The following is a 27,029-nucleotide window of genomic DNA, read 5'->3' on the forward strand; positions in this document are numbered from 1 at the left end:
AGGGAGAGAGGGAGGGAGAGAGGGAGAGAGGGAGGGAGGGAGAAAGGGAGGGAGAGGGGGAGAGGGAGGGAGAGAGAGAGAGAGGGAGAGAGAGATGGAGAGAGGGAGAGAGGGAGAGAGAGAGAGAAAGAGGGAGGGAGAGAGAGTGGGAGAGAGGGAGGGAGAGAGGGAGGGAGGGAGAGAAGGAGGGAGAGAGGGAGGCAGGGAGAGAGGGAGGGAGAGAGCAGAGAAGAAGAGAGGAGGAGGCAAAAAAAATGACTTCACAGCTGTGACTGCCCCCTTTTCCCTCTGCTTCTCTCGCCGTCTCTCCCTGTCTTTCTCCCTCTTGCTCTCTTTCTCACTCTCACTCTCTCAATCAGAACTTTTTTTCATTCTTTTTAAATGATTTTTAGAGAGGGGGAAGAGGCATTTGGAGCCTGGCTGGGTGCAGGAGCATGACACACACAGGAGCCTGAACGCAGAGTAGAGAGAGAGAGAGGATATGCTATAGCCTTCTCTTGGTGGGACAGACGGACAAGACAGACAGACAGACAGCCAGCCAGCCAGCCAGCCAGCCAGACAGACAGACAGACAGACAGACAGACAGACAGACAGACAGACAGACAGACAGACAGACAGACAGACAGACAGACAGACAGACAGACAGACAGACAGACAGACAGACAGACAGACAGACAGACAGACAGACAGACGCCTCTCCACTCAGACACCCTCACTCTCAGACAGACCAGACCAGGACTCATTCCAACAGAGAAGAGGACAGACAGACAGAGAGGAGAGAGAGGCAGACAGACGGAGCAACAGGACAAGTATTTGGTCATCATTCCTGCTGCTATTCTCTTTTTGGAAGTGCTTTTGGAGAAAATCTTGTTTTCTGGCGTCGCTACTGGAGACAAATGGGAACATAGGAGAACATCACAATCATCAAAGACTTGTCATCAATCCTATTGTTTTAAAATAACTCTTTCCTCTGCTGACACGGTCTACAGGACAGTACAGGACAGTACAGCACAGCACAGTACTGGACAGTACAGGACAGTATGTCTACTATAAGGAATCCAGGAGCATATTGGGCCTCTCTCTTGCTTCTGTGGAGCTCCCTGGTTAGTAGGACTTCCTCCTGGCCGGCTCGTGAACATCTCCAACAGCTCCACCAGCTTGGCTCACTCCACTCCGGACCCCCAGCCTCCCCGGCCCTCCTCAACCTCACCCTCTCTGAGAGTGCCGAGTCCAAGGTGGAGCGGCTGGGCCAAGCCTTCAAGAAGAATGTGCGCACGCTCCGGGAGAAGAGCGCACGTCTGGACCTGGTGTTCCTGGTGGACGAGTCATCCAGCGTGGGGGCCAACAACTTCCTGAGCGAGCTGCGCTTCGTACGGAAGCTCCTCTCGGACTTCCCCGTGGCCCCTGAGGACACGAGGGTCGCCCTGGTTACTTTCTCATCCAAGACCCATGTGGTGACCCGGATAGATCATGTCACAGCGCCCAAGTCGCATCAGCACAAGTGTTCTCTATTTAACCAGGAGATTCCGTACAGAGGAGGAGGTACCTATACTAAAGGAGCCTTCCAAAGGGCAGCGGTGAGTGATTTAGTGTGATGTGTGTGTCTATACCAGATTGTCTTTTTTTGCATGTACAGTACCAGTCAAAAGTTTGGACGCACCTACCCATTCCAGGGTTTTTCTTTATTTTTACTATTTTCTACATTGTAGAATAATAGTGAAGACATCAAACTTTGAAATAACACATATGGAATCATGTAGTAACCGAAAAAGTTAAACCATCAAAATATATTTTATATTTGAGATTCTTCAAAGTAGCACCCTTTGCCTTGATGACAGATTTGCACACTATTGGCATTCTCTCAACCAGCTTCATGAGGTAGTCACCTGGAATGTATTTTAATTAACAGGTGTGCCTTGTTAAAAGTTAATTTGTGGAATTTCTTTCTTAATGCGTTTGAGCCAATCAGTTGTGTTGTGACAAGGTAGGGGTGGTATACAGAAGATAGCCCTATTTGGTAAAAGACCAAGTCCATATTATGGAAAGAACAGCTCAAATAAGCAAAGAGAAACAACAGTCCATTATTACTTTAAGACATGAAGGTCAGTCAATGTGGAACATTTCAAGAACTTTGTGCAGTCGCAAAAACCATCAAGCGCTATGATGAAACTGGCTCTCATGAGGACCGCTACAGGAAAGGAAGACCCAGAGTTACTTCTGCTGCAGAGGATAAGTTCATTAGAGTTACCAGCCTCAGAAATTGCATCCCAAATAAATGCTTCACAGAGTTCAAGTAACAGATACATCTCAACATCAACTGTTCAGAGGAGACTGCGTGAATCAGGTCTTCATGGTCGAATTGCTGCTGAGAAACCACTACTAAAGGACACCAGTAAGAAGAAGAGACTTGCTTGGGCCAAGAAACACAAGCAATGGATATTAGACCGGTAGAAATCTGACCTTTGGTCTGATACGTTCAAATGGGAGATTTTGGGTTCCAACCACAATGTCTTTGTGAGATGCAGAGTAGGTAAACGGATGTGCATGTGTGGTTCCCACCGTGAAGCATGGAGGAGGAGGTGTGATGGTGTGGGGATGCTTTGCTGGTGACACTGTCAGTGATTTATTTAGAATTCCAGGCACACTTAACAAGCATGGCTACCACAGCATTCTGCAGCGATACGCAATCCCATCTGGTTTGCGCTTAGTGGGACTATCATTTGTTTTTCAACAGGACAATGACCCAACACACCTCCAGGCTGTGTAAGGGCTATCTGACCAAGAAGGAGAGTGATGGAGTGCTGCATCAGATGACTTGGCCTCCACAATCACCCGACCTCAACCCAATTTAGATGGTTTGGGATGAGTTGGACCGCAGAGTGAAGGAAAAGCAGAAAACAAATGCTCAGCAAATGTGGGAACGCCTTCAAGACTGTTGGAAAAGCATTCCTCATGAAGCTGGTTGAGAGAATGCCAAGACTGTGCAGAGCTGTCATCAAGGCAAAGAATCTCAAATATAAAACATATTTTTATTTGTTTAATCTGTTTTTGGTTATTACATGATTCCATATTTTTATTTCATAGTTTTGATGTCTTCACTATTATTCTACAATATAGAAAATTGTACAGATAAAGAAAAGCCCTTGAATGAGTAGGTGTCCAAACTTTTGACTGGTACTGTATGTGGGTTGTGTGTGTGTATACATCTCAGATTCTTTGTAATTGTATGGTTTATTGCGTATGAGGGGTGTGTTTGTGTGTGTGTCTCTGTATCCTAGATTATGTGGGTATGAGGGGTGTGTGTGTGTGTGTGCTCTGTATCCTAGAATATGTGCGTATGAGGGGTGTGAGTGTGTGTGTGTCTGTATCCTAGAATATGTGTGTATGAGGGGTGTGTGTGTGTGTGTGTCTGTATCCTAGAATATGTGTGTATGAGGGGTGTGTGTGTGTGTGTCTCTGTATCCTAGATTATGTGGGTATGAGGGGTGTGTGTGTGTGTGTCTCTGTATCCTAGAATATGTGGGTATGAGGGGTGTGTGTGTGTCTGTATCCTAGAATATGTGTGTATGAGGGGTGTGTGTGTGTGTGTGTGTGTCTGTATCCTAGAATATGTGTGTATGAGGGGTGTGAGTGTGTGTGTGTCTGTATCCTAGAATATGTGTGTATGAGGGGTGTGAGTGTGTCTGTATCCTAGAATATGTGTGTATGAGGGGTGTGAGTGTGGGCTCTCTGAGGTTGGAGGTAATAAGGTCCTGTGTGGGAACCTGCTTACTGCTCTGAATTCCACACTAGAGATATTCAGGGTGAGGTGTCTGGGGTAATTGTGTAATGACTGGTGATAAAAATACCACGCACACATGCACGCACACACACAGACACACAAACATGAAAACGCACACACACATCCTCTAACGTATGGCGGAAACCATCAGTAACGGGAGACTCAGGGATTTGAGCTGAAGTATAAACACACTGATACTGTTATGATACTACACTGATTGACTCGTGGCTGTATACCCGCGGCCCGGCCGGGCGCCCGCGGCCCGAGACGGGCGTATAAACACACTGATACTGTTATGATACTACACTGATTGACTCGTGGCTGTATAAACACACTGATACTGTTATGATACTACACTGATTGACTCGTGGCTGTATAAACACACTGATACGTGTCTCACTGATGACCGGGCGTATCCACTGACGTTGACTCCGGCTCGGGCTGTATAAACACACTGATACTGTTATGATACTACACTGATTGACTCGTGGCTGTATAAACACACTGATACTGTTATGATACTACACTGATTGACTCGTGGCGCCCTGTACGTAGAACACACTGATGACCGGGCTGCCCTGTACTGAGATACTACACTGATTGACCGGGCGTCCCGCTGGCCCTGTGACCGGGCGTAAACACACTGATACTGTTATGATACTACACTGATTGACTTGTGGCTGTATAAACACACTGATACTGTTATGATAGTACACTGATTGACTCGTGGCTGTATAAACACACTGATACTGTTATGATACTACACTGATTCTACAATGAGCAGATGGGTTCAACTCTGTACTTGCAGACACTAGCTAAATTGATTCAACAGACTTTCCTCAAGACTAGCTTTAGCGCTAACATGTCTACCCTGTGGTCTCTCTGAGGTTGGAGGTAATAAGGTCCTGTGTGGGAACCTGCTTACTGCTCTGAATTCCACACTAGAGATATTCAGGGTGAGGTGTCTGGGGTAATTATGTAATGACTGGTGATAAAAATAGCAGAGGAGTACCCGCTGCTCCCCCTATGGACATTTCCCACCCCCCGGCAACAGACATTTACTGCCCCCACCCCAATGGACATTTATCATTGGCAAAATTGTTAATATGTATATTATTCTTATTTTTAAGATTTTTTGGGGTTTTTATTTGACTTTGTACTGTTGGAGCTCGGAGATCAACAATTCAACTGTACCCTGTAATTACAACTGCGACCCTGTACATGTGACTATTAAACGCTCTAATCTAATCTCTACCCCATAGCTAGGCTCAACAGACTTGCCTCAAACCTAGCTTTAGCGTTCCGCTAACAGATCTAGCTCTGTAGTCTGGCTCGGCACTAAAAGCTTTGCCATGTAGCTAGGCTTAGCAGCGCTAGGCTAACTGTTTTGGCTGTGTGTGATCAGAAATGAACTGTTAGACTCCTATTAGTTAAAGTGGCTTTGTGACTAAAATTCCATACCTTATCATTACTTGGAATGTTTAGGAAAATTAATCATGTGTAGTTGATTGTCAAGTCCTCTCTATTTTTTTTATTGTCTTGTTCAAGTTTTTGGTTTGCCTCTAGGTCTTATGTGGAACTGGCAGACAGTGTCTCATGAGTGGGTATTGTTATAGTTAATTATAAAGCTGCAAATGAGTGATGAAACACATTACAGTGTGAATGCCTGGGTGTCTGTGTCTGTCTATGAGGACCAGTGTAAATCTAAGTACCTTTTCCATACTGAAGCCGGGGAAATATACTTCAATTTCGGACATTTGAAAAGCTCCTGAGAACGTGGATGTATACCTTCCTCGGTGCTCACACATTTAAAAAAAGAAAAGAAAAAGGTTGCCCAGCACTGGGAGGGGATGAGTGATGCTCGGAGCCGAGGCGCGATGCTCAGTCCTCTGAGCTATGGCACAGGGACGCTTCTCATGGCTGAGGTTTTAAGCTATGTGACTGAGTGATGGTTGCGGATGTGCATGTGAGGTTGAGAGGAAAAGATAGGTCAAGTACTCAGCAGATGTGCAGTTCTTTTCCCCCGTCGGCGGTATACAGGCCATAGGTATTGAACTATTTATGAGGTATGGTTGTAGTGGGACATGTAAAGGTGAGACAGACAGAGATCTCAGCCGATGTCCACAGACGTCTACAGGACCAGATAGCACCTGACTAATTCACATTGACGTTCACAGTCTGTCTGTCTGAGTATGACTAAGTGTTGTCTGAGAGGTGGTCTGTGCTATTTTAGAATAAAAGGGTTCCAAAAGGGTTCTGTTCCCATAGGAGAACCCTTTTTGGTTCCGGAGAGAATCCTTTTAGGTTCCATGTAGAGCCCTCTGTGGAAAGGGTCTCACATGGAACCCAAAAGGGTTCTACCTGGAACCAAAAAGGGTTCTTCAAAGGGTTCTCCTATGAGGACAGCCCAAAAAAACTTTTAGGTTCTAGATAACACTTTTTTTTAAGAGTGTATAGAAAATAGAGAGACATTTTGGACACACCCGAGATGTTGGAAATCAGACCTTCTATGATTTATCACTGATATCTCTGCTGCTTTCTTATACTGCTGCTTCAGCAACTTCTACAGTCGTCAAGACAGCCCAAACAGATCTAGGACCAGGCGAAGCTTAGCTAACCCCTCTTGTTGGAACAAGTACAGTTTAATATTTTTTTCCATTATTAACACCATATAGCATAGTTAAATATGGCCTCACTAACGATAATCTGCAAAGGCATCCGGTTTTCACGCTCTACTGTTAACCTAACACAGCAGGCCAGCGTCTGGTATGGTGTGTGTGTATGTAATTGATATTAGAGGTAATAATTTTGCAATATTTCATTCCGTTGGCCGGTGTGGCTGTTTCTAAGTACTGCAGAAAGCTGGGATCCATTACTGAGAGAAAATCGTTTTTTTCCTGGTCCAGTGTGGAGGCAGACTTGGGCTCTCCTCCAGGCTACTTCTCTCCCTTTTAGGATGACTAAATCAAAGGGCTCAGAGAGAGGGATGAGAGAGAGGGATGAGAAAAAGGTAAGAGAGGGATGAAAGAGAGAAGAGAGAGAGAGAGAAGAGGGATGGATGAGAGAAAGGGAAGAGAGAGAAAAGAGAGAGGGAAGAAAGAGGGGAGAGAGAGAGAGAGGGATGGAGAGGCAGAGGGAGAGGGAGAGCAGAGGGAAGAGAGAGAAGGAAGGCAGAGAGGGAAGAGAGAGAGGGAAGAGAGATAAGAGGGAGGGAGGGATGTGAGAGAGGGAAGAGAGAGAGATGAGAGAGAGGGGCTCAGAGAGAGGTATGAGAAAGAGGGATGAGAGAGAAGGATGAGAGAAAGGGAAGAGAGAGGGATGATAAACAGTCCTAAGAGAGAGGGCTGAGAGGGTTTTTCCCTGGTCGAGACAGACCTCCAAGCTCTGTCAACTTTCCAGTGGGCTGAGAGAGAAAGATGAGAGAGGGGGATGAGAGAGGGGGGTAAGGGGGATGAGAGAGGGGATGAGAGAGGGGGATGAGAGCGGGGGTGAGAGAGTGGGGGGTAAGGGGGATGAGAGGGGGGATGAGAGAGGGGGATGAGAGCGGGGGTGAGAGAGGGGGAATGAGAGAGGGGGGTGAGAGGAGGGATGAGAGAGGGGGATGAGAGGGGGGATCGAGAGAGGGGGATGAGAGGGGGGATGAGAGAGAGGGATGGAGATAAGGGGAGTGTGTGGTGTGTAAAGACATGCATGATTATTGTAAACTGGCAGAGGATGTAAGGATATTGGGGTCTGTTAAAGACATAATCTCATCTCCAGTATGGTGGTTGAAGATTAGGATCTTTTAAAATTAGTTTAGTTTATAATAGGCGTGCCTGTTTTCCACTCCACCAATAGGAATGTGCAGATCAGTCAGTTTATTTATAATTTTCATAACACACAGAGAGCAGACAGCATCCACAAAAGCAGCTTCAGTAACAGTAGCCTCTGGCTCTAAAACAGCCAGGCTTTCCTTTCCTCTCCTTTGTTTCTTTGTCTTTCACTTCATCATCCAGGGGATTTACCTCAGGGTTGCCATGTGTTGGCACCTGGGTTGCCACGTTGGCAGATATCCCCACTCACTCCTCCCTCCTGCCCCTGCTCTGTCAGAGCCAAAACAATGCGCCAAACAGACAGGGGCTGGCAATCCACCGTTAGTCTGCTCTAATGGTTGCATAATAAGAGGAGTAGAAGAGGAAAAGACATACCATGAGCTTTCTTTCTTGCTCTCCTTCCACCATTCTTTCTCTCTCATCATATTTATTTCTTTGTTAACTGCCTGTCTTTCTCCTCCGTTATCTTCTCTGATATCTTCTCTTACCCTTTCTCTCTGTCTCTCTGTCTCTCTCGCTCTCTCTCTTTCTCTTTCTCTCTCTCTTTCCCTTTCCCTTTCTCTCTCTCTCTCTCTCTCTCTCTCTCTCTCTCTCTCTCTCTGTCTCTCTCTCTCTGTCGCTCTGTCTCGCATAGATGTGGCTATGGTTTAACCTTTAACCCCACTAGATACAGGCACATTCAAAGCCCACCTCATGCAGCCTGTACTCTTTATGTCTCTCTCTCCATTCATCCCTAATGAAGCTCAGAAAGGGGTCACACTTCACAGCCTGCCGAGTTCTCTCCATTCATTGCCCATGTTGCATTTCACTGCCGTTTCCGTTCCCACTTTCGTTACTTGGCCAATCAGTGCCCAAGTTTCCCTCCCCCCAGAATATGTGTGAACGTGTCAATGTGTGTACGTGTGTGTCTTACGAAAGACTCTCTGTTATGTGCAAAGAGAAAAGCAGAACCCATAATTCAGCAGATGTTTATAAAAAACAACACTGCATATGTTGAGTGTAATGTGTCACGGGATAATGACAGCCCCCCCCCCCCCCCCCTCCGTAGTGTGGTTCATAAACCCTGCTGGAGGGGTCAGTGGCACGAGGAAGTCAACTCTCTGGAATGTCAACCTGGCGGGGGGAGGATGGAAGGAGGACGGGGGAGGAATGATGAGGTTGACCCATTGGGAGAATGAAGTGAATGTCACAGACAGAAAGAGGTCACTGTTATGATCTAAATCCCTACTTACCCCATGCTACCCATGGAAACACACACATTAAAAAAGGCTAAAGACCTCATAGCTGGTGTGTGTCTGCTCTGGTTATTAGTTCAATGACAGGACATGCAGCTACTCATCTGTCATGTATCAGTACGTCTGTATGCTAAGTAGATGTGGGGGATATGGACATTTGAACGAAGAGCTTTCAAACATGTCATGGCCAGGATGAGGAGAATATGATACACCTGCCAAACTTAGAACGTCCCATGGGAGTAGAGTTGAACCTCAAAAACAAGTTCTAGGTTCCAGTTCGGTCTATCCTGAGTCAGTTTAACCACCTCCCTTTCTCTATTTTCAGTCCAGCTGTCTTCCCATTCCTTGCATGATATATGCAGTAGCAACCCTCCAATTGCTATTGGCTCAGATGGTTCCTGATCCGTCTGGAGACCAGGTGATTCACTGTAGCCCTTAAAGGACCGGCTCATCTGAAAAAGCTGCCTGGTTTCCACACATGGTTTCCTCAGCATTGACGGTCCTAGCTCAGGGCGTCACTGGTAACTTCTCTGGGTGTCGACACTGTGATTGACACGATAGGCTCAGGAGTGTGTGTGTGTGTAGTCTCAATAGATCAGAGAGTGGGTCCATTAATCTCCGGTTCGGCTTTCACTTTGGTAAATCCCTGTAAGCGCAGTCTGATGGTATGAGTAGGACGTGGATTTTGTCCTGAGCACATACCCTGAGTGACCACGGAAAACTCCTGGCCCTATAGGTTTGAGGCATCTCCAGTTTTTTTGTTCCTGTGTGTTAAGAAAATGAGAAACGGCCTGTCTCCTGCCTCTTCTCCATATTTCACCAATTACACACTTGAGTTTCTGATCATGCAACCTCTGCACGCTCTCTCCTCATTCCTGACCCCATTTTGAAATTGACACCACACATTCTCCAGAAATGTGGGTTTGTTTTCCACCCCCTCCTGCCCCCAGCCAGTGCCTACTGGTCTCTTCTCCTCCTCCTCTTCCTCCTCCTTCTCCTCTCCTCCGCCTCCTCCTCTTCCTCCACCCCCCTTTCCTTCTCCAGTATCCCACACACTAAACACCAGAGGTGCTCTCTGACCTCCAGTGATGAATAACAGGGTCAGATGTTAAGAGAGAGCAGAAGAAAGCATACGAGTGTCAGACAGACAGCGACAGACAGACAGACAGACAGACAGACAGACAGACAGACAGACAGACAGACAGACAGACAGACAGACAGACAGACAGACAGACAGACAGACAGACAGACAGACAGACAGACAGACAGAAGGCTTCAGGGGACGTTTCTGGAAAACGGATGTCATCACTGATGCTGAGGGGATAGCAGAGACCAGGGCCTCAGGTCTTTGAGGTTACGTGGCTGCAGGAAACTGCTGAAAGACGTGTCAGATATGTCTGATATATGGCTGACACACACACACACACACACACACACACACACACACACACACACACACACACACACACACACACACACACACACACACACACACACACACACACACACACACACACACACACACACACACCCTCTGCAGGGTCAGCTGAGTTCAATGAACGTTGGTCCACATGGCAGCTGGTGCTATGGGTCCCCACGGTGCAGGACCCACGGGAGTTCTAAAGCTCTCCAAGAATGTAATATGTTGTTTATCTTTCAAAGGGCTCCCCATTTTGTGTGTGTGTACGTGTGTGTGTATGTGTGTGTGTGCGCATGCATGTGTGCACATGTGTGTGTGCAAACACAATCAACCTGTTTTAAAATGCACAAAGATCCCTCATGATCTTAGGCCTAGTGGTATAGGGAAATAACATATTCCTGTGTCTTCACTGCACTCCTCTCCTCTATCTCTCTGAATACACCAGGGCATGTATTCAGAAAGCTTCTCAGAGTAGGAGTGCTGATCTAGGATCAGGTCACCCTCTGTACATGTGATCTTATCCATTTTGCTCTAAAAGGCAGAACTGATTCTAGATCAGCACTCCCACAATGAGACGCTTAATGAATATGTACCCTGAATCCAGGCTCCAAGCAGGCACTCAGGCTGTTTGCTTAGACGTCTTGCTGAGAGATACACTTTGCTGGAGTCTGTAACTGTGTACCGAGCGCTGACCGACTGCATCTATTTATCAACACAGCTACAATCTCCCCAGTCACTCTGACTCCAACCACAGCCTTCATCACCTCTCATCACGTCTAAAAACCTCCTTTAGGTCGTGTCCCAAAACCTCCTTTAGGTCGTGTCTCAAAACCTCCATTAGGTCATGTCTCAAAACCTCATTTAGGTCGTGTCTCAAAACCTCCATTAGGTTGTGTCTCAAAACCTCATTTAGGTCGTGTCTCAAAACCTCCGTTAGGTCGTGTCTCAAAACCTAATTTAGGTCGTGTCTCAAAACCTCCTTTAGGTCGTGTCTCAAAATCTCCATTAGGTCATGTCTCAAAACCTCCTTTAGGTCGTGTCTCAAAACCTCCATTAGGTTGTGTCTCAAAACCTCCATTAGGTCATGTCTCAAAACCTCCGTTAGGTCGTGTCTCAAAACCTAATTTAGGTCGTGTCTCAAAACCTCCTTTAGGTCGTGTCTCAAAACCTCATTTAGGTCGTGTCTCAAAACCTCCTTTAGGTGGTGTCTCAAAACCTCATTTAGTTCGTGTCTCAAAACCTCCTTTAGGTCGTGTCTCAAAACCTCCTTTAGGTCGTGTCTCAAAACCTCATTTAGTTTGTGTCTCAAAAACTCCTTTAGGTCGTGTCTCAAAGTCTCCGTTAGGTCATGTCCCAAAACCTCCTTTAGGTCGTGTCTCAAAACCTCCTTTAGGTCGTGTCTCAAAACCTCATTTACGTCGTGTCTCAAAACCTCCATTAGGTTGTGTCTCAAAACCTCATTTAGGTCGTGTCTCAAAACCTCCGTTAGGTCGTGTCTCAAAACCTAATTTAGGTCGTGTCTCAAAACCTCCTTTAGGTCGTGTCTCAAAATCTCCATTAGGTCATGTCTCAAAACCTCCTTTAGGTCGTGTCTCAAAACCTCCATTAGGTTGTGTCTCAAAACCTCATTTAGGTCGTGTCTCAAAACCTCCGTTAGGTCGTGTCTCAAAACCTAATTTAGGTCGTGTCTCAAAACCTCATTTAGGTCGTGTCTCAAAACCTCCTTTAGGTGGTGTCTCAAAACCTCATTTAGTTCGTGTCTCAAAACCTCCTTTAGGTCGTGTCTCAAAACCTCCTTTAGGTCGTGTCTCAAAACCTCATTTAGTTTGTGTCTCAAAAACTCCTTTAGGTCGTGTCTCAAAGTCTCCTTTAGGTCGTGTCTCAAAACCTCCGTTAGGTCGTGTCCCAAAACCTCCTTTAGGTCGTGAGTCAAAATCTCCATTAGGGCTTGTCCCAAATGGCACCCTGTTCCCTATATACTTTGGACCAGGGCCTACAGGGCCTATAGGACTCTGGTCAAAAGTAGTACACTACATAGGGAATAGGGTGCCATTTGGGACGCAGATTGCTCTCCCTTCCTGAGTCACCTGGCAGAGAACTCAACCTGACAAAATGTTTCAGCAGAGCCTTCAGCTGTAGTGGGTCAGGCTAGAAAAGAGAGAGGCTGATTTGGGCTTCATGCTGCGTGTTTTTGTCTGTGTGTGTGTGTGTGTGTGTGTACAGACCCTGCTTGCCTGGTTGTATTTTGGTCCCATTATTTCTGGTGTGGCCGTATTGAGATGTGTTGTGTTCCAGACAGCAGCTCCTAACAGTGTAAGGATCGTGTTCTATATGAGATGGTTGCCATCTAACTGACTCATACAGCCCTCAGACAGACAGACAGGAGTCTGAGTACCAACCTTCATGCATGACACTGCTGCTTTATTAGTCTGTCTCTATGTGTGTCTCATTCATTGTCTGTCTGTCTGTCTGTCTGTCTGTCTGTCTGTCTGTCTGTCTGTCTGTCTGTCTGTCTGTCTGTCTGTCTGTCTGTCTGTCTGTCTGTCTGTCTGTCTGTTTGTTTGTTTATCTGTCTGTCTGTCTGTCTGTCTGTCTGTCTGTCTGTCTGTCTGTCTGTCTGTCTGTCTGTTTGTTTGTTTATCTGTTTGTCTGTCTGTCTGTTTGTTTATCTGTCTGTCTGTTTATCTGTTTGTCTGTCTGTTTGTTGATCTGTCTGTCTGTTTGTTGATCTGTTGATCTGTCTGTTTATCTGTCTGTCTGTCTGTCTGTCTGTCTGCCTGTTAGTCTCTGTTTGTCTCATTCTCTGTTTATCTGTCTGTCTGTCTGCCTGTTAGTCTCTGTTTGTCTCATTCTCTGTTTATCTGCCTGTCTGTTTATCTGTTTGTCTGTCTGTTTGTTTATCTGTTTGTCTGTCTGTTTGTTTATCTGTCTGTCTGTCTGTCTGTCTGTCTGTTTGTTTGTTGATCTGTCTGTCTGTTTGTTTATCTGTCTGTCTGTTTATCTGTTTGTCTGTCTGTTTGTTGATCTGTCTGTCTGTCTGTCTGTCTGTCTGTCTGTCTGTCTGTCTGTCTGTCTGTCTGTCTGTCTGTCTGTCTGTCTGTCTGTCTGTCTGTCTGTCTGTCTGTCTGTTTGTTGATCTGTCTGTCTGTTTATCTGTCTGTCTGTCTGTCTGTTTGTTTATCTGTCTGTCTGTCTGTTTGTTGATCTGTCTGTCTGTTTGTTTATCTGTCTGTCTGTTTATCTGTTTGTCTGTCTGTTTGTTGATCTGTCTGTCTGTCTGTCTGTCTGTCTGTCTGTCTGTCTGTCTGTCTGTCTGTCTGTTTGTTGATCTGTCTGTCTGTCTGTCTGTCTGTCTGTCTGTCTGTCTGTCTGTCTGTCTGTCTGTCTGTCTGTCTGTCTGTCTGTCTGTCTGTCTGTCTGTCTGTCTGTCTGTCTGTCTGTCTGCCTGTTAGTCTCTGTTTGTCTCATTCTCTGTTTATCTGTCTGTCTGTCTGCCTGTTAGTCTCTGTTTGTCTCATTCTCTGTTTATCTGCCTGTCTGTTTATCTGTTTGTCTGTCTGTTTGTTTATCTGTCTGTCTGTCTGTCTGTCTGTCTGTCTGTCTGTCTGTCTGTCTGTCTGTCTGTCTGTCTGTCTGTCTGTCTGTCTGTCTGTCTGTCTGTCTGTCTGTCTGTCTGACTGACTGACTGACTGACTGACTGACTGACTGTGTGTCTGACTGTATGTGTGTGTGTCTGTTTGCCTCTGTGTGTCTAACTATGTGTATATGCTACATGAGTCCCTAGACCTCTAGTTGTGGTTTCGTCGTGAACCCTCCTTCTGCCACAGCTAATGTCTCTATGCAGCAGTCGCCTCTGGTAGCACAAATGGAAGCCTATTCCCTATAGTGCACTACTGTTGATGAGAGCCTTATGGAACCTGGTCAATAATAGTGCACTATGGATGAATTAGTGTGTCATTTAGGACCCAGTCTCTCTTTGGGTCCTGTGGAAACAGTCTATGTCTGTCTGTGTGTGTTGCTTCCTAGAGATGGAAAACCAACCAACCCCACCAACTGAGTCCCAGGCCCTGAACCAAACAGACTACATTACTGGACCACAGGCTCCAATCTCCCAGCCCATTGGTCGGTGGCAGCGACCAACCGTGGTTCTGTGGTCAATGAACGCTGTGGTTCAATACTTATCATTTTCAATCTCTGACGTGTTTTGTTAAAGTGGCTGTGAATAACAGGCTTTTAGTTTGTAAGTGGGTGGTTTAGCAGTGTGCGTGCGTGAGCGTGTGCATGAATATGGGTGTGTGTACATGTGCGTTTGTGTTTTGTATTCATCATTATGTTTTTGCACAAATGTGAGTTTTTTGAGCTCCTCATACCTTGTACTTTTGGTCACTAGTTTTCTTTCTGTTTCTCCTCTCTTTAGGGCGTCAGCCCCGCTCACTGCCTAATTGACTCATGTTAGTTATACAGGGTTCGCCAAACACGTCACCACTCTGTCCTGCTCAACTGAACATACCCTCGGCCATGGGGAAATCACTGCATACCACAGTTTTAAAAAACGTCCCAAAAGGAATTATTCAATTGCCGCTTTAATTCTGACGAAGCAATTATGAACCCTCAAGCCTGTTTCTGACACACGCACACTTTTGAATGAGCTAAAGATATGAAAATGAAACTCCCCCGATGGTTTAAATGTAATTTCAGACGGATAGTGTCCAGCGTTACATCTGCTTTTTAAGCTTGTGTTCCTTGAAGAGCTATACTACATGACCAAAGGTATGTGGACACCTCCTCGTCTAACATTTCATTTCAAAATCATGGGCATTAACATGGAGTTGGTCGCCCTTTGCTGCTATAACAGCCTCCACTCTTCAGGAAAGGCTTTCCACTAGATGTTGGAACATTGCTGCATGGACTTGCTTCCATTCAGCCACAAGAGCATTAGTGAGGTCGGCCACTGATGTTGGGCGATTAGGCCTGGCTCGCAGTCGGCGTTCCAATTCATACCAAATGTGTTCGATGGAGTTGAGGTCAGGGCTCTGTGCAGGCCAGTCAGGTTCTTCCACACCGATCTTGACAAACAATTTCTGTATGGACTTCGTTTTGTGCACAGGGGCATTGTCATGCTGAAACAATAAAGGGCCTTCCCCAAACTGTTGCCACAAAGTTGGAAGCACAGAATCGTGTACAATATATTCTGTAACATTAAGGTTGCCCTACACTGAAACTTAGGGGCCTAGCCTGAACCATGAAAAACAGCCCCAGACCATTATTCCTCCTCCACCAAACTTTACAGTTGGCACTATGCATTCGAGTAGGTAGTGTTCTCCCGGCATCCACCAAACCCAGATTTGTCCGTTGGACTGCCAGATGGTGAAGCGTGATTCATCACTCCAGAGAACACGTTTCCACTGCTCCAGAGTCCAATGGTGGCAAGCTTTCCACCACTCCAATGAACAGTTCTTGTGCTGATGTTGCTTCCAGAGGCAATTTGGAACTCGGTAGTGAGTGTTGCAACTGAGGACAGATGATTTTTACATGCTACGTGTTTCAGCACTCGGTGGTCCCGTTCTGTGAGCTTGTGTGGCCTACCACTTTGCGTCTGAGCCGTTATTGCTCCTTGACATTTCCAATTCACAATAACAGCACAGTTGACTGGAGCAGCTCTAGCAGGGCAGAAGTTTAACGAACTGACTTGTTGGAAAGGTGGCATCCTATGACGGTGCCACGTTGAAAGTCACCAAGCACTTCAGTAAGGCCATTCTACTACCAATGTTTGTCTATGGAGATTGCATGGCTGTGCGCTCGATTTTATTCACCTGTGAGGTTACGTGGCTGCAGGAAACTGTTGAAAGACGTGTCAGATATGTCTGAGATATGGCTGACACACACACTCACCCTCTGCAGGGTCAGCTGAGTTCAATGAACGTTGGTCCACATGGCAGCTGGTGCTATGGGTCCCCACGGTGCAGGACCCACGGGAGTTCTAAAGCTCTCCAAGAATGTAATATGTTGTTTATCTTTCAAAGGGCTCCCCATTCTGTGTGTGTGTGTGTGTGTGTGTGTGTGTGTATGTGTGTGTGTGTATGTGTGTGTGTGTGCGTGTGTGTGTGCATGCATGTGTGCACGTGTGTATGTGCAAACATAATCAACCTGTTTTAAAATGCACAAAGATCCCTCATGATCTTAGGCCTAGTGATATAGGGAAATAACATATTCCTGTGTCTTCACTGCACTCCTCTCCTCTATCTCTCTGAATACACCAGGGCATGTATTCAGAAAGCTTCTCAGAGTAGGAGTGCTGATCTAGGATCAGGTCACCCTCTGTACATGTGATCTTATCCATTTTGCTCTAAAAGGCAGAACTAATTCTAGATCAGCACTCCCACAATGAGACGCTTAATGAATATGTACCCTGAATCCAGGCTCCAAGCAGGCACTCAGCCTGTTTGCTTAGACGTCTTGCTGAGAGATACACTTTGCTGGAGTCTGTAACTGTGTACCGAGCGCTGACCGACTGCATCTATTTATCAACACAGCTACAATCTCCCCAGTCACTCTGACTCCAACCACAGCCTTCATCACCTCGCATCACGTCTCAAAACCTCCTTTAGATCTTGTCTTGGCATTGCGCATGGTGATCTTAGGCTTGTGTGCGGCTGCTCGGACATGGAAACCCATTTCATGAAGCTCCCAACGAATAGTTATTGTGTTGCAACCGAGGACAGACAATTCTTATGCACTACGTGCTTCAGCACTCAGTGGTCCCGTTCTGTGAGCTTTTGTTGGTCCTAGACGTTTCCACTTCACAATAACAGCACTTACAGTTGACTGGGGCAGCTCTAGCAGTAAGGCCATTCTACTGCCAATGTTTGTTTATGGAGATTGCATGGCTGTGTGCTCAATTTTATACACCTGTCAGCAATGGGTGTGGCTGAAATTGCTGAATCCACTCATTTGAAGGGTGTCCACATACTTTTGTATATATTGTGTTTTTTACCCCCTGAGGCCGGGTTTTATTTTTAATGATTGCAGCAAAAAAGAATGTAGAAACGGTTCATGATGTATTCCATAAAATCAACTCTTCGAGGTGGGGAGTCTGTGGTGAACATGTTCAAACGCTACTTGATGTGTGTGTGTGTGTGTGTGTGTGTGTGTGTGTGTGTGTGTGTGTGTGTGTGTGTGTGTGTGTGTGTGTGTGTGTGTGTGTGTGTGTGTGTGTGTTAGCCAAGGCCTCCCCACCACCAGTGCCATACGAGGGATATACAACCAGCTACCAGGCCCTTCACTTAAAATACTTTCCCAACACAACTCCCCCTCCAATGTTCAAAGCTGGCCAAATCTCCGAGATAGGTGCTACTGACGCCAGCCTTGTGGCAGTGTGTGTGTGTGTGTGTGTGTGTGTGTGTGTGTGTGTGTGTGTGTGTGTGTGTGTGTGTGTGTGTGTGTGTGTGTGTGTGTGTGTGTGTGTGTGTATGTGTGTGCGTGCCTGCAAGCATGTGAGTGTGTGTCCCCCCCCGGGACAAGGAAGGAGTGAGTCTCTGATAAGAGATAAGAGAGAGAGAGGTTTGGGAGACTGAAGCACTGAAATGCGGGTGATAGTGTAAGAGAGGTGTCGACTGAGGAAGGGAACCAACTGTCAGCAGCCTTCACAGCCTGTAGGCTAGCCATTCTGTCTGTGTGTGTTGTGTGTGTGTGTGTGTGTGTGTGTGTGTGTGTGAGTGTGTGTGTGTGAGGATGGACACATCTGGTCCTCAGGGGCTGCAGTATTAATAGTGTCCCCTGATAAATAACATTTATTGTATTGAATTGAATTTGATTTCTCCCTGCTGTTTTATTGATCATTAATCGATTGCTCAAAGAGTGACTGGATCAAAGTTACCCATCCCTGAATCAGGGCCCGTATTCATAAAGCGTCTCAGAGTAGGAGTGCTGATATAGGATCAGTTTAGCATTTTTTCTCATAATGAATAAGATTACATGGACGGGACGGGGGGATCTGATCCTAGATCAGCATTCCAACTCTAAGACTCTTAGTGGATACGGGTCCAAAGCCGTGTACTTTACTTTACTTTAATGACTTTATTGTCCCCGTGGGGGACATGTTGTTGCAGCGTCATGTACACGTTTAAAGTGGCGTTTAAACACAAAACAAATTGATATTACAACTTTCATAATAGTTACATAGCAGTAAAAAGAGACTGATGGCCTTACTGGTTCGATAGGAACATTAGCCCGAGCTATTTAGGAGGGATATCACACCTGGCACAAATGATTGTCTAGTTGTGTTTTTCCTGACAATGGGTTCCCTATACCTGCACCCAGAGGGGACTAGTTCTGAGTCCGGGTACAAAGTACAACTCTTATATGTGTGACAAATAACATTGTGAAGACAGTTGTGGTTACAAGCTGAACAACAACAGTGTGGTGTTGGAGTAAAAGTGGCTGACAGGATCTATTTGTATGTCTCTGTGAGGTTGCCTTGGATTAGCTTCTACAAGGTGGTTTTTTTCTGCACTGTTTTTTATTGTGGTTAGATTTTATGTTGTTCAGGTCTGAGCAAGGGTTCAGTCACTAACAGTAATTACTTTGGCGGTTTGGAGTTGAGCCTCAACAAACTTGTTCCGGGCAAAGCCAAAGTAACACATTTTTTTGTGTGCGAGCGACTGTGTGTATGTGCGTGCGTGTGTAAGTTATATTCAGAGCAGGTTCATAATGTAGCGTTTTGGCCTGAGACGAATCCCAGGAGAATCGCCCCAAAACCCACAATCTTTGGAAGGAAAGCAAAAGCACACGATCATAATCAGCTTGGATTTATGATATCAAAACATGTAAAGCGGTTGTTACCTAGCAACCATGTAGAACGTTGCTGCAGGGGGATAAGAGAACAAGGATCTGTAGCATTGTCATCCAACGTTTTGAAAATATATATTATTAATGTGTATTCAGTGGATATTGTAGGAGCTATAATATTATTGTTCATAAATCAATGTAATCGCAGTAATCCCTTATTAAACAATACCCGTGGTGACGGCCAATGAAAACAGAACAATCGATACCTTGATACTCCCTCATAAATTAATCTGTATTACAAAATCGAAAATCCCTGTAAGTCCGGATTTATCTGAAGATCTCAACAGACAGCCATGTGCCAAGAGAAACCAAGGAGTGAGCCACTTTGTCTGTGGAGAGAGAGAGAGAGAGAGAGAGAGAGAGAGAGAGAGAGAGAGAGAGAGAGAGAGAGAGAGAGAGAGAGAGAGAGAGAGAGAGAGAGAGACTAGTGGGAAAGACAGAGATAGATGAGAGAGCAAAAGAGACTGGGGAAAAACAGAGAGAGGGAGAGAGAGAGTGCCTCTATGGAATAATACCATCGAAAGGTCTTACTTTAAACCACAAAAATATCTAAGGAAAACTCAGCTCTCCTAGAATATACAATTAAAAACAACCAGAACCCAATTGCCCACCAAGTGACACAGGCTGAACTTTTGAAAAAAATACAAAGCCTTAAAGCTGGAAAGGCATGTGGCCCTGACAGCCTCAGGAATTAAATGCTTAAACACAGTACTCCCCTATATATTAAAAAGGTGACAAATTAGACCCTGATAACTATAGAGGAATATGTGTTACCAGTAACATTGGGAAACTGTTCTGCTGTATTCTCAATGGCCAAATCCAGACTTTCCTAACACAATATAACGCTCTCAGCAAAAAAACAAATAGGCTGTCTACCCAAAGACAGAACAACAGACCACATACACCCATTATATACACTAATAAACCAGCATGTGCATCAGAAAAGTATTTGCATGTTTTGTTAATTTTAAGAATGCTTTTGATTCTACATGGCATGATGTATTATATTACAAAACCCTCCAAAGCGGCGTTGTGGGTAAAGTATACGACATCATAAAATCTATTTACACGAACAACACATGTAGTATTAAACTGAACAGTCAAAGAACAGAGTTTTTTTGCACAAGAGCGAGGGGTGAGACAAGAGTGCAGTTTAAGTCCGACCCTGTTCAACGTCTACATCAACAAACTATCAGTGTTGTTTGACCAATCTGCAACCCCTGGACTCAACCTCAAAGGTGAAGAGGTCAGATCCCTGCTCTCCACAGATGACCTTGTCCTACTGTCACCAACAGAGCAAGGTTTACAGGAACAACCTACATTTCTTTGGGAGTACAGCATCAACTGGGCAATCAACATCAACTTTCAGAAAACTAACGTTGTGACAGTCCTTCAAATGAGGAAATACCATGGCTGAACGTGCCCAATGGTACAACTACCTGGAACTAAAAACCAGCGCCTCTGGTGGATTTGGTCTGGCAGTGAATGCACAAAAGAAAAAGCATACAAATTATTTTATTCCATAAAAAGAAAATTCTCAAAAATAAATATTCCTATCCAAATCGGGTGCAAAATATTAAATAGTGTAATTTTACCCGTTGCACCATATGGAAGCGAAGTTTGGGGTCCAACTTGTAATTACATTTATAAGCAATGGGCGAAAAACCCAATAGAAAATCTACATCCAGAATTCTGCAGAATTATCCTAAATCTCCAAAAGAAAGTACCAAATAATGCATGCAGAGCGGAACTCGGAAGATTCCCTTTAAGTGTAAATATAAAGAAAAGGACACTAACATTTTGACACCATTTGAAATTAAGCCTCAAAACATCCTTACAATTCAAAGCACTGGAAACCGAAGAACTGAACACTGAAAAGAGTCCCCTATGACAGCTTTTAAAAATACTTAACAACCCTATTATCCAAACACACAGGGAAAATAGATCGTTACAGCAATTAAAAGCTCCTATTTGACCAATTGGGAAAATTCAACAAAAACACAGAATAAACTAAATTGCTATTTGGCCCTCAAAAGAGAAAACAAATTGGCAGAATATCTCTATTCTGTCAGAAATACAAAACAGAGACAGATCCTTACCAAATACAGGCTCAACGACCACCAACTGGCTATAGAAAAGGGGAGACACAAAAAGACATGGCTACCCAAAGAGGAGTGTCTGTGTGCTCACTGTATGACAGGGGAGGTAGAGACAGAGATGTGCATTTACTAATGACATAAAGCTGGGAATTATTCTGGGTGAGGGAGAAAACGCAAATATTACTGCCAGATATGGATATTGCCATAGGCCGAATAACATCCCATTAACATGAATTCCTTGAAGTATTTCCATTGTATATAACCTCTAAGTAATACATAATGTAACCATCATCCATGTACATTTCATTATCCTCATTGCATTGTTCTGTATTTACTGAAATGCTGTACCACTATATTGCTTTGGCAATATCTAATTGTATTTCATGCCAATAAAGCAATCTGAACTTGTATTTGATAGAGAGAGGATAGAGAGAGAGATTACTGTAGGCCTAACTCAGTGGACTGGTCCACAGTTAGTACAGGAGATCCCAGTGGATGCTAAAGGCTCAGTCATGATCTGTCAGGTCTGTTACAGAGACCTTATCTGTCTGCAGTGCTTCCCTCTCTGTTGTCTTTGGGAAGTGGGGCTTGGGCTCGCTGGGTTTTTTGGCTGGAGGCGAATGTCAGCACGGACAGCCCTCGCCAGGTCAATCCACCCCATCTGGAGTTGATTGAGACCACACTACAGGGGAATGGACACCCACTCACTCACTCACTCACTCACTCACTCACTCACTCACTCACTCACTCACTCACTCACTCACTCACTCACTCACTCACTCACTCACTCACTCACTCACTCACTCACTCACTCACTCACTCACTCACTCACTCACTCACTCACTCACTCACTCACTCACTCACTCACTCACTCACTCACTCACTCACTCACTCACTCACTCACTCACTCACACTGTCTAGATCTGTCTGTCTAGCTTACAGGCCTCTCTCTCTCTCTCAATCGCTCTCTCTCTCTTGTTCCCTCTCTCTCTCTCTCTCTCTCTCTCTCTCTCTCCCTGTCCATGTTGAATCACCTTCCCCCCTCAATCATCCTCCCTGTCCAATTACATGGGTTGTCACATTTGATGGGAACATGCTGACTTCTAAATGTCTAATTACAGTATATGCATTATGATTGGAACACCCCATGCGTTCTGCCAATGTACTAGCAGCAAATTAATTGAATGGGTTTAATTTGTGACCATGGGAGATAGCTTTGTAGTTCAGCAACACAGTGTGGAATTTTGCACACACACATGCACACATGTGCACGCACACACGCACACACACACACACACACACACACACACACACACACACACACACACACACACACACACACACACACACACACACACACACACACACACACACACACACACACACACACACACACACACACACACACGACAGACAGACAGACAGACAGACACACAATCTTTCCTCTTGTGTTAGTTTGATTGATGGTTGTTATGACAGGAACTAGCAAAGCTTGTAACACAGGAGCCTTTACTTCTCTCCACTGTCTCTGGTAATTACGTGAGTGAGTGACCACTCCCCATCTCTTACTGTTGCTAGACTGGACAGTTACTAAAGTAGTGGTGACGTACAGATCTCTAATAAAAATAGGACTCCATAAGGGTTTGCTTATTCAATTAGAACGGGCTTTGCTTTTCACTATGTCTCTGTGTAGCATCAGACTGACAAGGGTTACATCCCAAATGGCACCCTAGTCCTTATATGCTGCAATTCATTTTGACCTATTTGACACCAGATTCCCTATAGGTTTATAGTGCACTACTGGTCAAAAGTAGTGCGCTATAGAGTTAATATGCTGCATTTTCGCACGCAGATGAACTCTTTGAGTTGTTGGCCCCTTTTCAGCTTAGCTGTGTTCATATACTCATACTAACCGCACTAACTGTACTATTTGTGACGTAAATTGAGTGTATAGTATGCTTATTGATCATAGTATGGCTATAGTTACAGTAGTATGCCAAAAGTTCCCGGATGTCGTACTACATTCGCCAAAATACGAAGTATACAAGCAGCAGACACTATTTCTGTGCTTTTAGGGCCCATAATGCAATTCTTCAGAAAATGGGCGTGGCTTCACATTTTCAGATTTGAAGAAAATGGCAGAAAATATGCAGCCGAAGTCCAACGAGAGCGAATACAAATTAATTTGCTTTAACCAATTATGACCAATGTTAAGAACATTTTCAGCAATGTAATAAAGTAATGACTTTTCAAATAAGTTACCTTACATGTTCTGTTGGCTGACAATTTGTTTGCTACGCTATCGTTATGAACCACATAGCATATCATTACAGCAGTATGTACCGGTATGTCAGTTAGCTACCTAACGTTAGTTGGCTACTAATACATCGAACTTGCCAGTATGTTAACTATATTCTATCTAACTAACTACCCAATGTTTATTGACAAAATTATTCCTGTTCTTAGTTTACCTCAGTGGTATAGTCGTTGTGTGTTCTCAATGGACATTCGGGTGTGTTCGTAAATTGGCTACTCCGATTTCAGAGCACTCTCGTTTGAGTGTACCTGTGCCAGAGCGCAGAATAACTGATGAACTTACGAACGCTCAACGCCAGTTGAATATGGCCGGTGTCAGTAAAACTCGGCAAAAAACGTAATTAAATTGTTGCCAGTAGTACAGTTACAGTCACCAATGCTCTTGATAACATGAAAACAGCCTAACCAGCTCTGCTAGGGTGAGTAAAATGGTCAGAGTGAGGTTTTCTCTCATTTGTGTCTGGAAGTAGCTAGCAAGCTATCCAACTTTAGCCAGTTAGCTTGGGTGCTTGACTGCCGTTCTGAGGTCAGAAGGTTGGATCAAACCTACTCCTCGGTCAGAGCGTCCAGTGTGGCTCAGAACACTCCGAGAGCGAAACGCTCTGAATATATGAACAGACAATCTAACAATGATCTGAATTTATAAACGCCCAGAGCGCACTCTGGCACTCCAGATTGAATTTAATAACACACCCGAAGTCGTAACATGTCTAGCTAGTAATTTGTTATGCTAGCAAGAGGTTGCATAATATGTGGAACTATACGCACGCTGCGCTTTGGTCCCATCCTTTTGAAGAACGTGACAGGTGACAGACTGTCACTGGAATGGAGTTATACTAAACAGAGTCATGCTACTCTGTCATTCCTGTGTTTAAGGAGGTTTTGTTGTAATTGAGTTTGGAAAGTTTTTAAAATGAGGGCACCACAAATATGGAGGTTATTATCAGAATATAGCGGGTGGTTTGCCAGATGCCTAAGGAGAGACTGTCCATTGTGGGAGTGTAGGTAGGGCATCAGAGAAACAATGAATGAATGGAAATGAATAAGTCTATGAACAGGACTCTTGTGCTCTAGTGTTGGATTTTGTGCTTCCCTATCTAGATATAATGAAACAAATATAGAGTTTGGTGAAATCCTTAAGAATGTAAAGCCTTTAGTAGACAACTGAAACAAAACCATTCCCCTTCCTAGTATGTGTTGAGACAGAGAGAGGAAGCTGTCATGTCTACCATTCGAAAACATGTTTGGGCGGGATAAAGATCAGATCTTAGAGAATCGACTTTGTTAAAATTCTGCTGAAACTGACCCATATATAAAGTATGTACACCTCTGAGATATTGCTCAATGGTGGCAAAGTTGAGTCTACTAGTGTCTGTTCGGGGGGTGTAGTGTTTTGTGTTATGTGTTTTTGTCCGCTAACTTGGCTCTGGGTTGTTGTTGTTCTTGCCAAGAACAGATACTATGTCAAAACAAGTACTCTCAACTTCCGACCGAGGGGGGGGAGGGCTCTTGTTTTCCGTTCGCATTTGGTTTGTATTTATCCACTCTGGAATAAAAGAAAGATTCTGGAGGAAGAAAAAGAGGCATAACAGAATGACAGGAAGGCATAGCAGAATGACAGGAAGGCATAGCAGAATGACAGGAAGGCATAGCAGAATGACAGGAAGGCATAGCAGAATGACAGGAAAGCATAGCAGAATGACAGGAAGGCATAGCAGAATGACAGGAAGGCATAACAGAATGATAGGAAGGTATAACAGAATGACAGGAAGGCATAGCAGAATGACAGGAAGGCATAACAGAATGATAGGAGGGCATAACAGAATGACAGGAAGGCATAGCAGAATGACAGGAAGGCATGGCAGAATGACAGGAAGGCATAGCAGAATGACAGGAAGGCATAACAGAATGACAGGAAGGCATAGCAGAATGACAGGAAGGCATGGCAGAATGACAGGAAGGCCTTATTCTTTCCTCCTTCTCTCAGTGATCTGTCCTCCATTTTACCTCAGTGACCCGTCCTCCATTTTACCCAGGTGACCCGTCCTCCATTTTACCTCAGTGACCTGTCCTCCATTTTACCTCAGTGAACCGAAGAGAATCTTCCTTCATCACCTTTATCAGGTGTGCTGACAGCAAAAATCCCAGCCTGCATCGGGCAGACATCGTTACTGGGTGCATCTCAACACTACTTGGAAGTACAGTTCAAGTCAAAAGTTTGCACGCACCTACGCATTTCAGGGTTTTTCTTTATTGTTTACTATTTTCTACATTGTAGAATAATAGTGAAGACATCAAAACTATGAGATAACACATATGGAATCATGTAGTAACCAAAAAAGTGTTAAAGAAATCAAAATATACTTTATATTTGAGGTTCTTCAAAGTAGCCACCCTTTGCCTTGATGACCGCTTTGCACACTATTGGCATTCTCTCAACCAGCTTCATGAGGTCACCTGTAATGCATTTAAATTAACAGGTGTGCCTTGTTAAAATTTAACTTGTGGAATTTTAGTCCATCATTACTTTAAGACATGAAGGTCAGTCAATCGACAAAATTGATGTTGAGATATTGAGATGTGTGTTACTTGAACTCTGTGAAGCGTTTATTTGGGCTGCAATCTGAGGTGCAGTTAACTCTAATGAACTTATCCTCTGCAGCAGAGGTAAATCTGGGTCTTCCTTTCTTGTGGCGGTCATCATGAGAGCCAGTTTCAAGATTGCCCTTGATGGTTTTTGTAACTGCACTTGAAGAAACTTTGAAGTTCTTGAAATGTTGTCAATTGACTGACCTTCACGTCTTAAAGTAATGATGGAGGACGGGTCACTGAGGTAAAATGGAGGACGGGTCACCTGGGTAAAATGGAGGACGGGTCACTGAGGTAAAGACATGAAGGTCAGTCAATCAACAAAATTTAAAGAACTTCAAAGTTTCTTCAAGTGCAGTTGCAAAAACCATCAAGGGCAATCTTGAAACTGCTCTCATGATGACCGCCACAAGAAAGGAAGACCCAGATTTACCTCTGCTGCAGAGGATAAGTTCATTAGAGTTAACTGCACCTCAGATTGCAGCCCAAATAAATGCTTCACAGAGTTCAAGTAACAGACACATCTCAACATCAACTGTTCAGAGAAGACTGCGTGAATCAGGCCTTCATGGTCAAATTGCTGCAAAGAAACCACTACTAAAGGACAACAACAAGAAGAAACACAAGCAATGGACAGTAGGCTGGTGGAAATCTGTCCTTTGGTCTGGTGAGTCCAAATTTGCGACTTTTGTGATTTTTGAGATGTTTTTCCAACCACTGTGTCTTTGTGAGACGCAGTGTGGGTGAAAGGATGATCTTCGCATGTGTGGTTCCCACCGTGAAGTATGGAGGAGGAGGTGTGATGGTGTGGGGGCCCTTTGCTGGTGACACGGTCAGTGATTTATTTAGAATTCAAGTGACACTTAACCAGCATGGCTACCACAGCGTTCTGCAGCGATACGCCATCCCATCTGGTTTGCACTTAGTGGG

General features: G+C 44.7%; 1 protein-coding gene across 2 annotated transcripts in view; it reads left to right on the forward strand.

Moving 5' to 3' along the window:
* Nucleotides 1–297: 297 nt before the first annotated feature.
* LOC106577822 (sushi, von Willebrand factor type A, EGF and pentraxin domain-containing protein 1) overlaps nucleotides 298–27,029 on the forward strand; it is a 192,557-nt gene continuing 165,825 nt past the window's right edge. Inside the window, exon 1 of one of the 2 annotated variants that reach the window (XM_045701416.2) lies at nucleotides 298–1,577. In XM_045701416.2, coding sequence (XP_045557372.2) covers nucleotides 1,041–1,577 — 537 coding nt within the window. In that variant the 5' untranslated portion in view covers nucleotides 298–1,040. The remainder of the gene's footprint in view (nucleotides 1,578–27,029) is intronic. The other variant, XM_045701415.2, reaches the window with a different exon arrangement.

The sequence above is a fragment of the Salmo salar genome, chromosome 18 (assembly GCF_965601325.2).
Source record: "Salmo salar chromosome 18, fSalSal1, whole genome shotgun sequence".
NCBI classification, from domain to species: domain Eukaryota; kingdom Metazoa; phylum Chordata; class Actinopteri; order Salmoniformes; family Salmonidae; genus Salmo; species Salmo salar.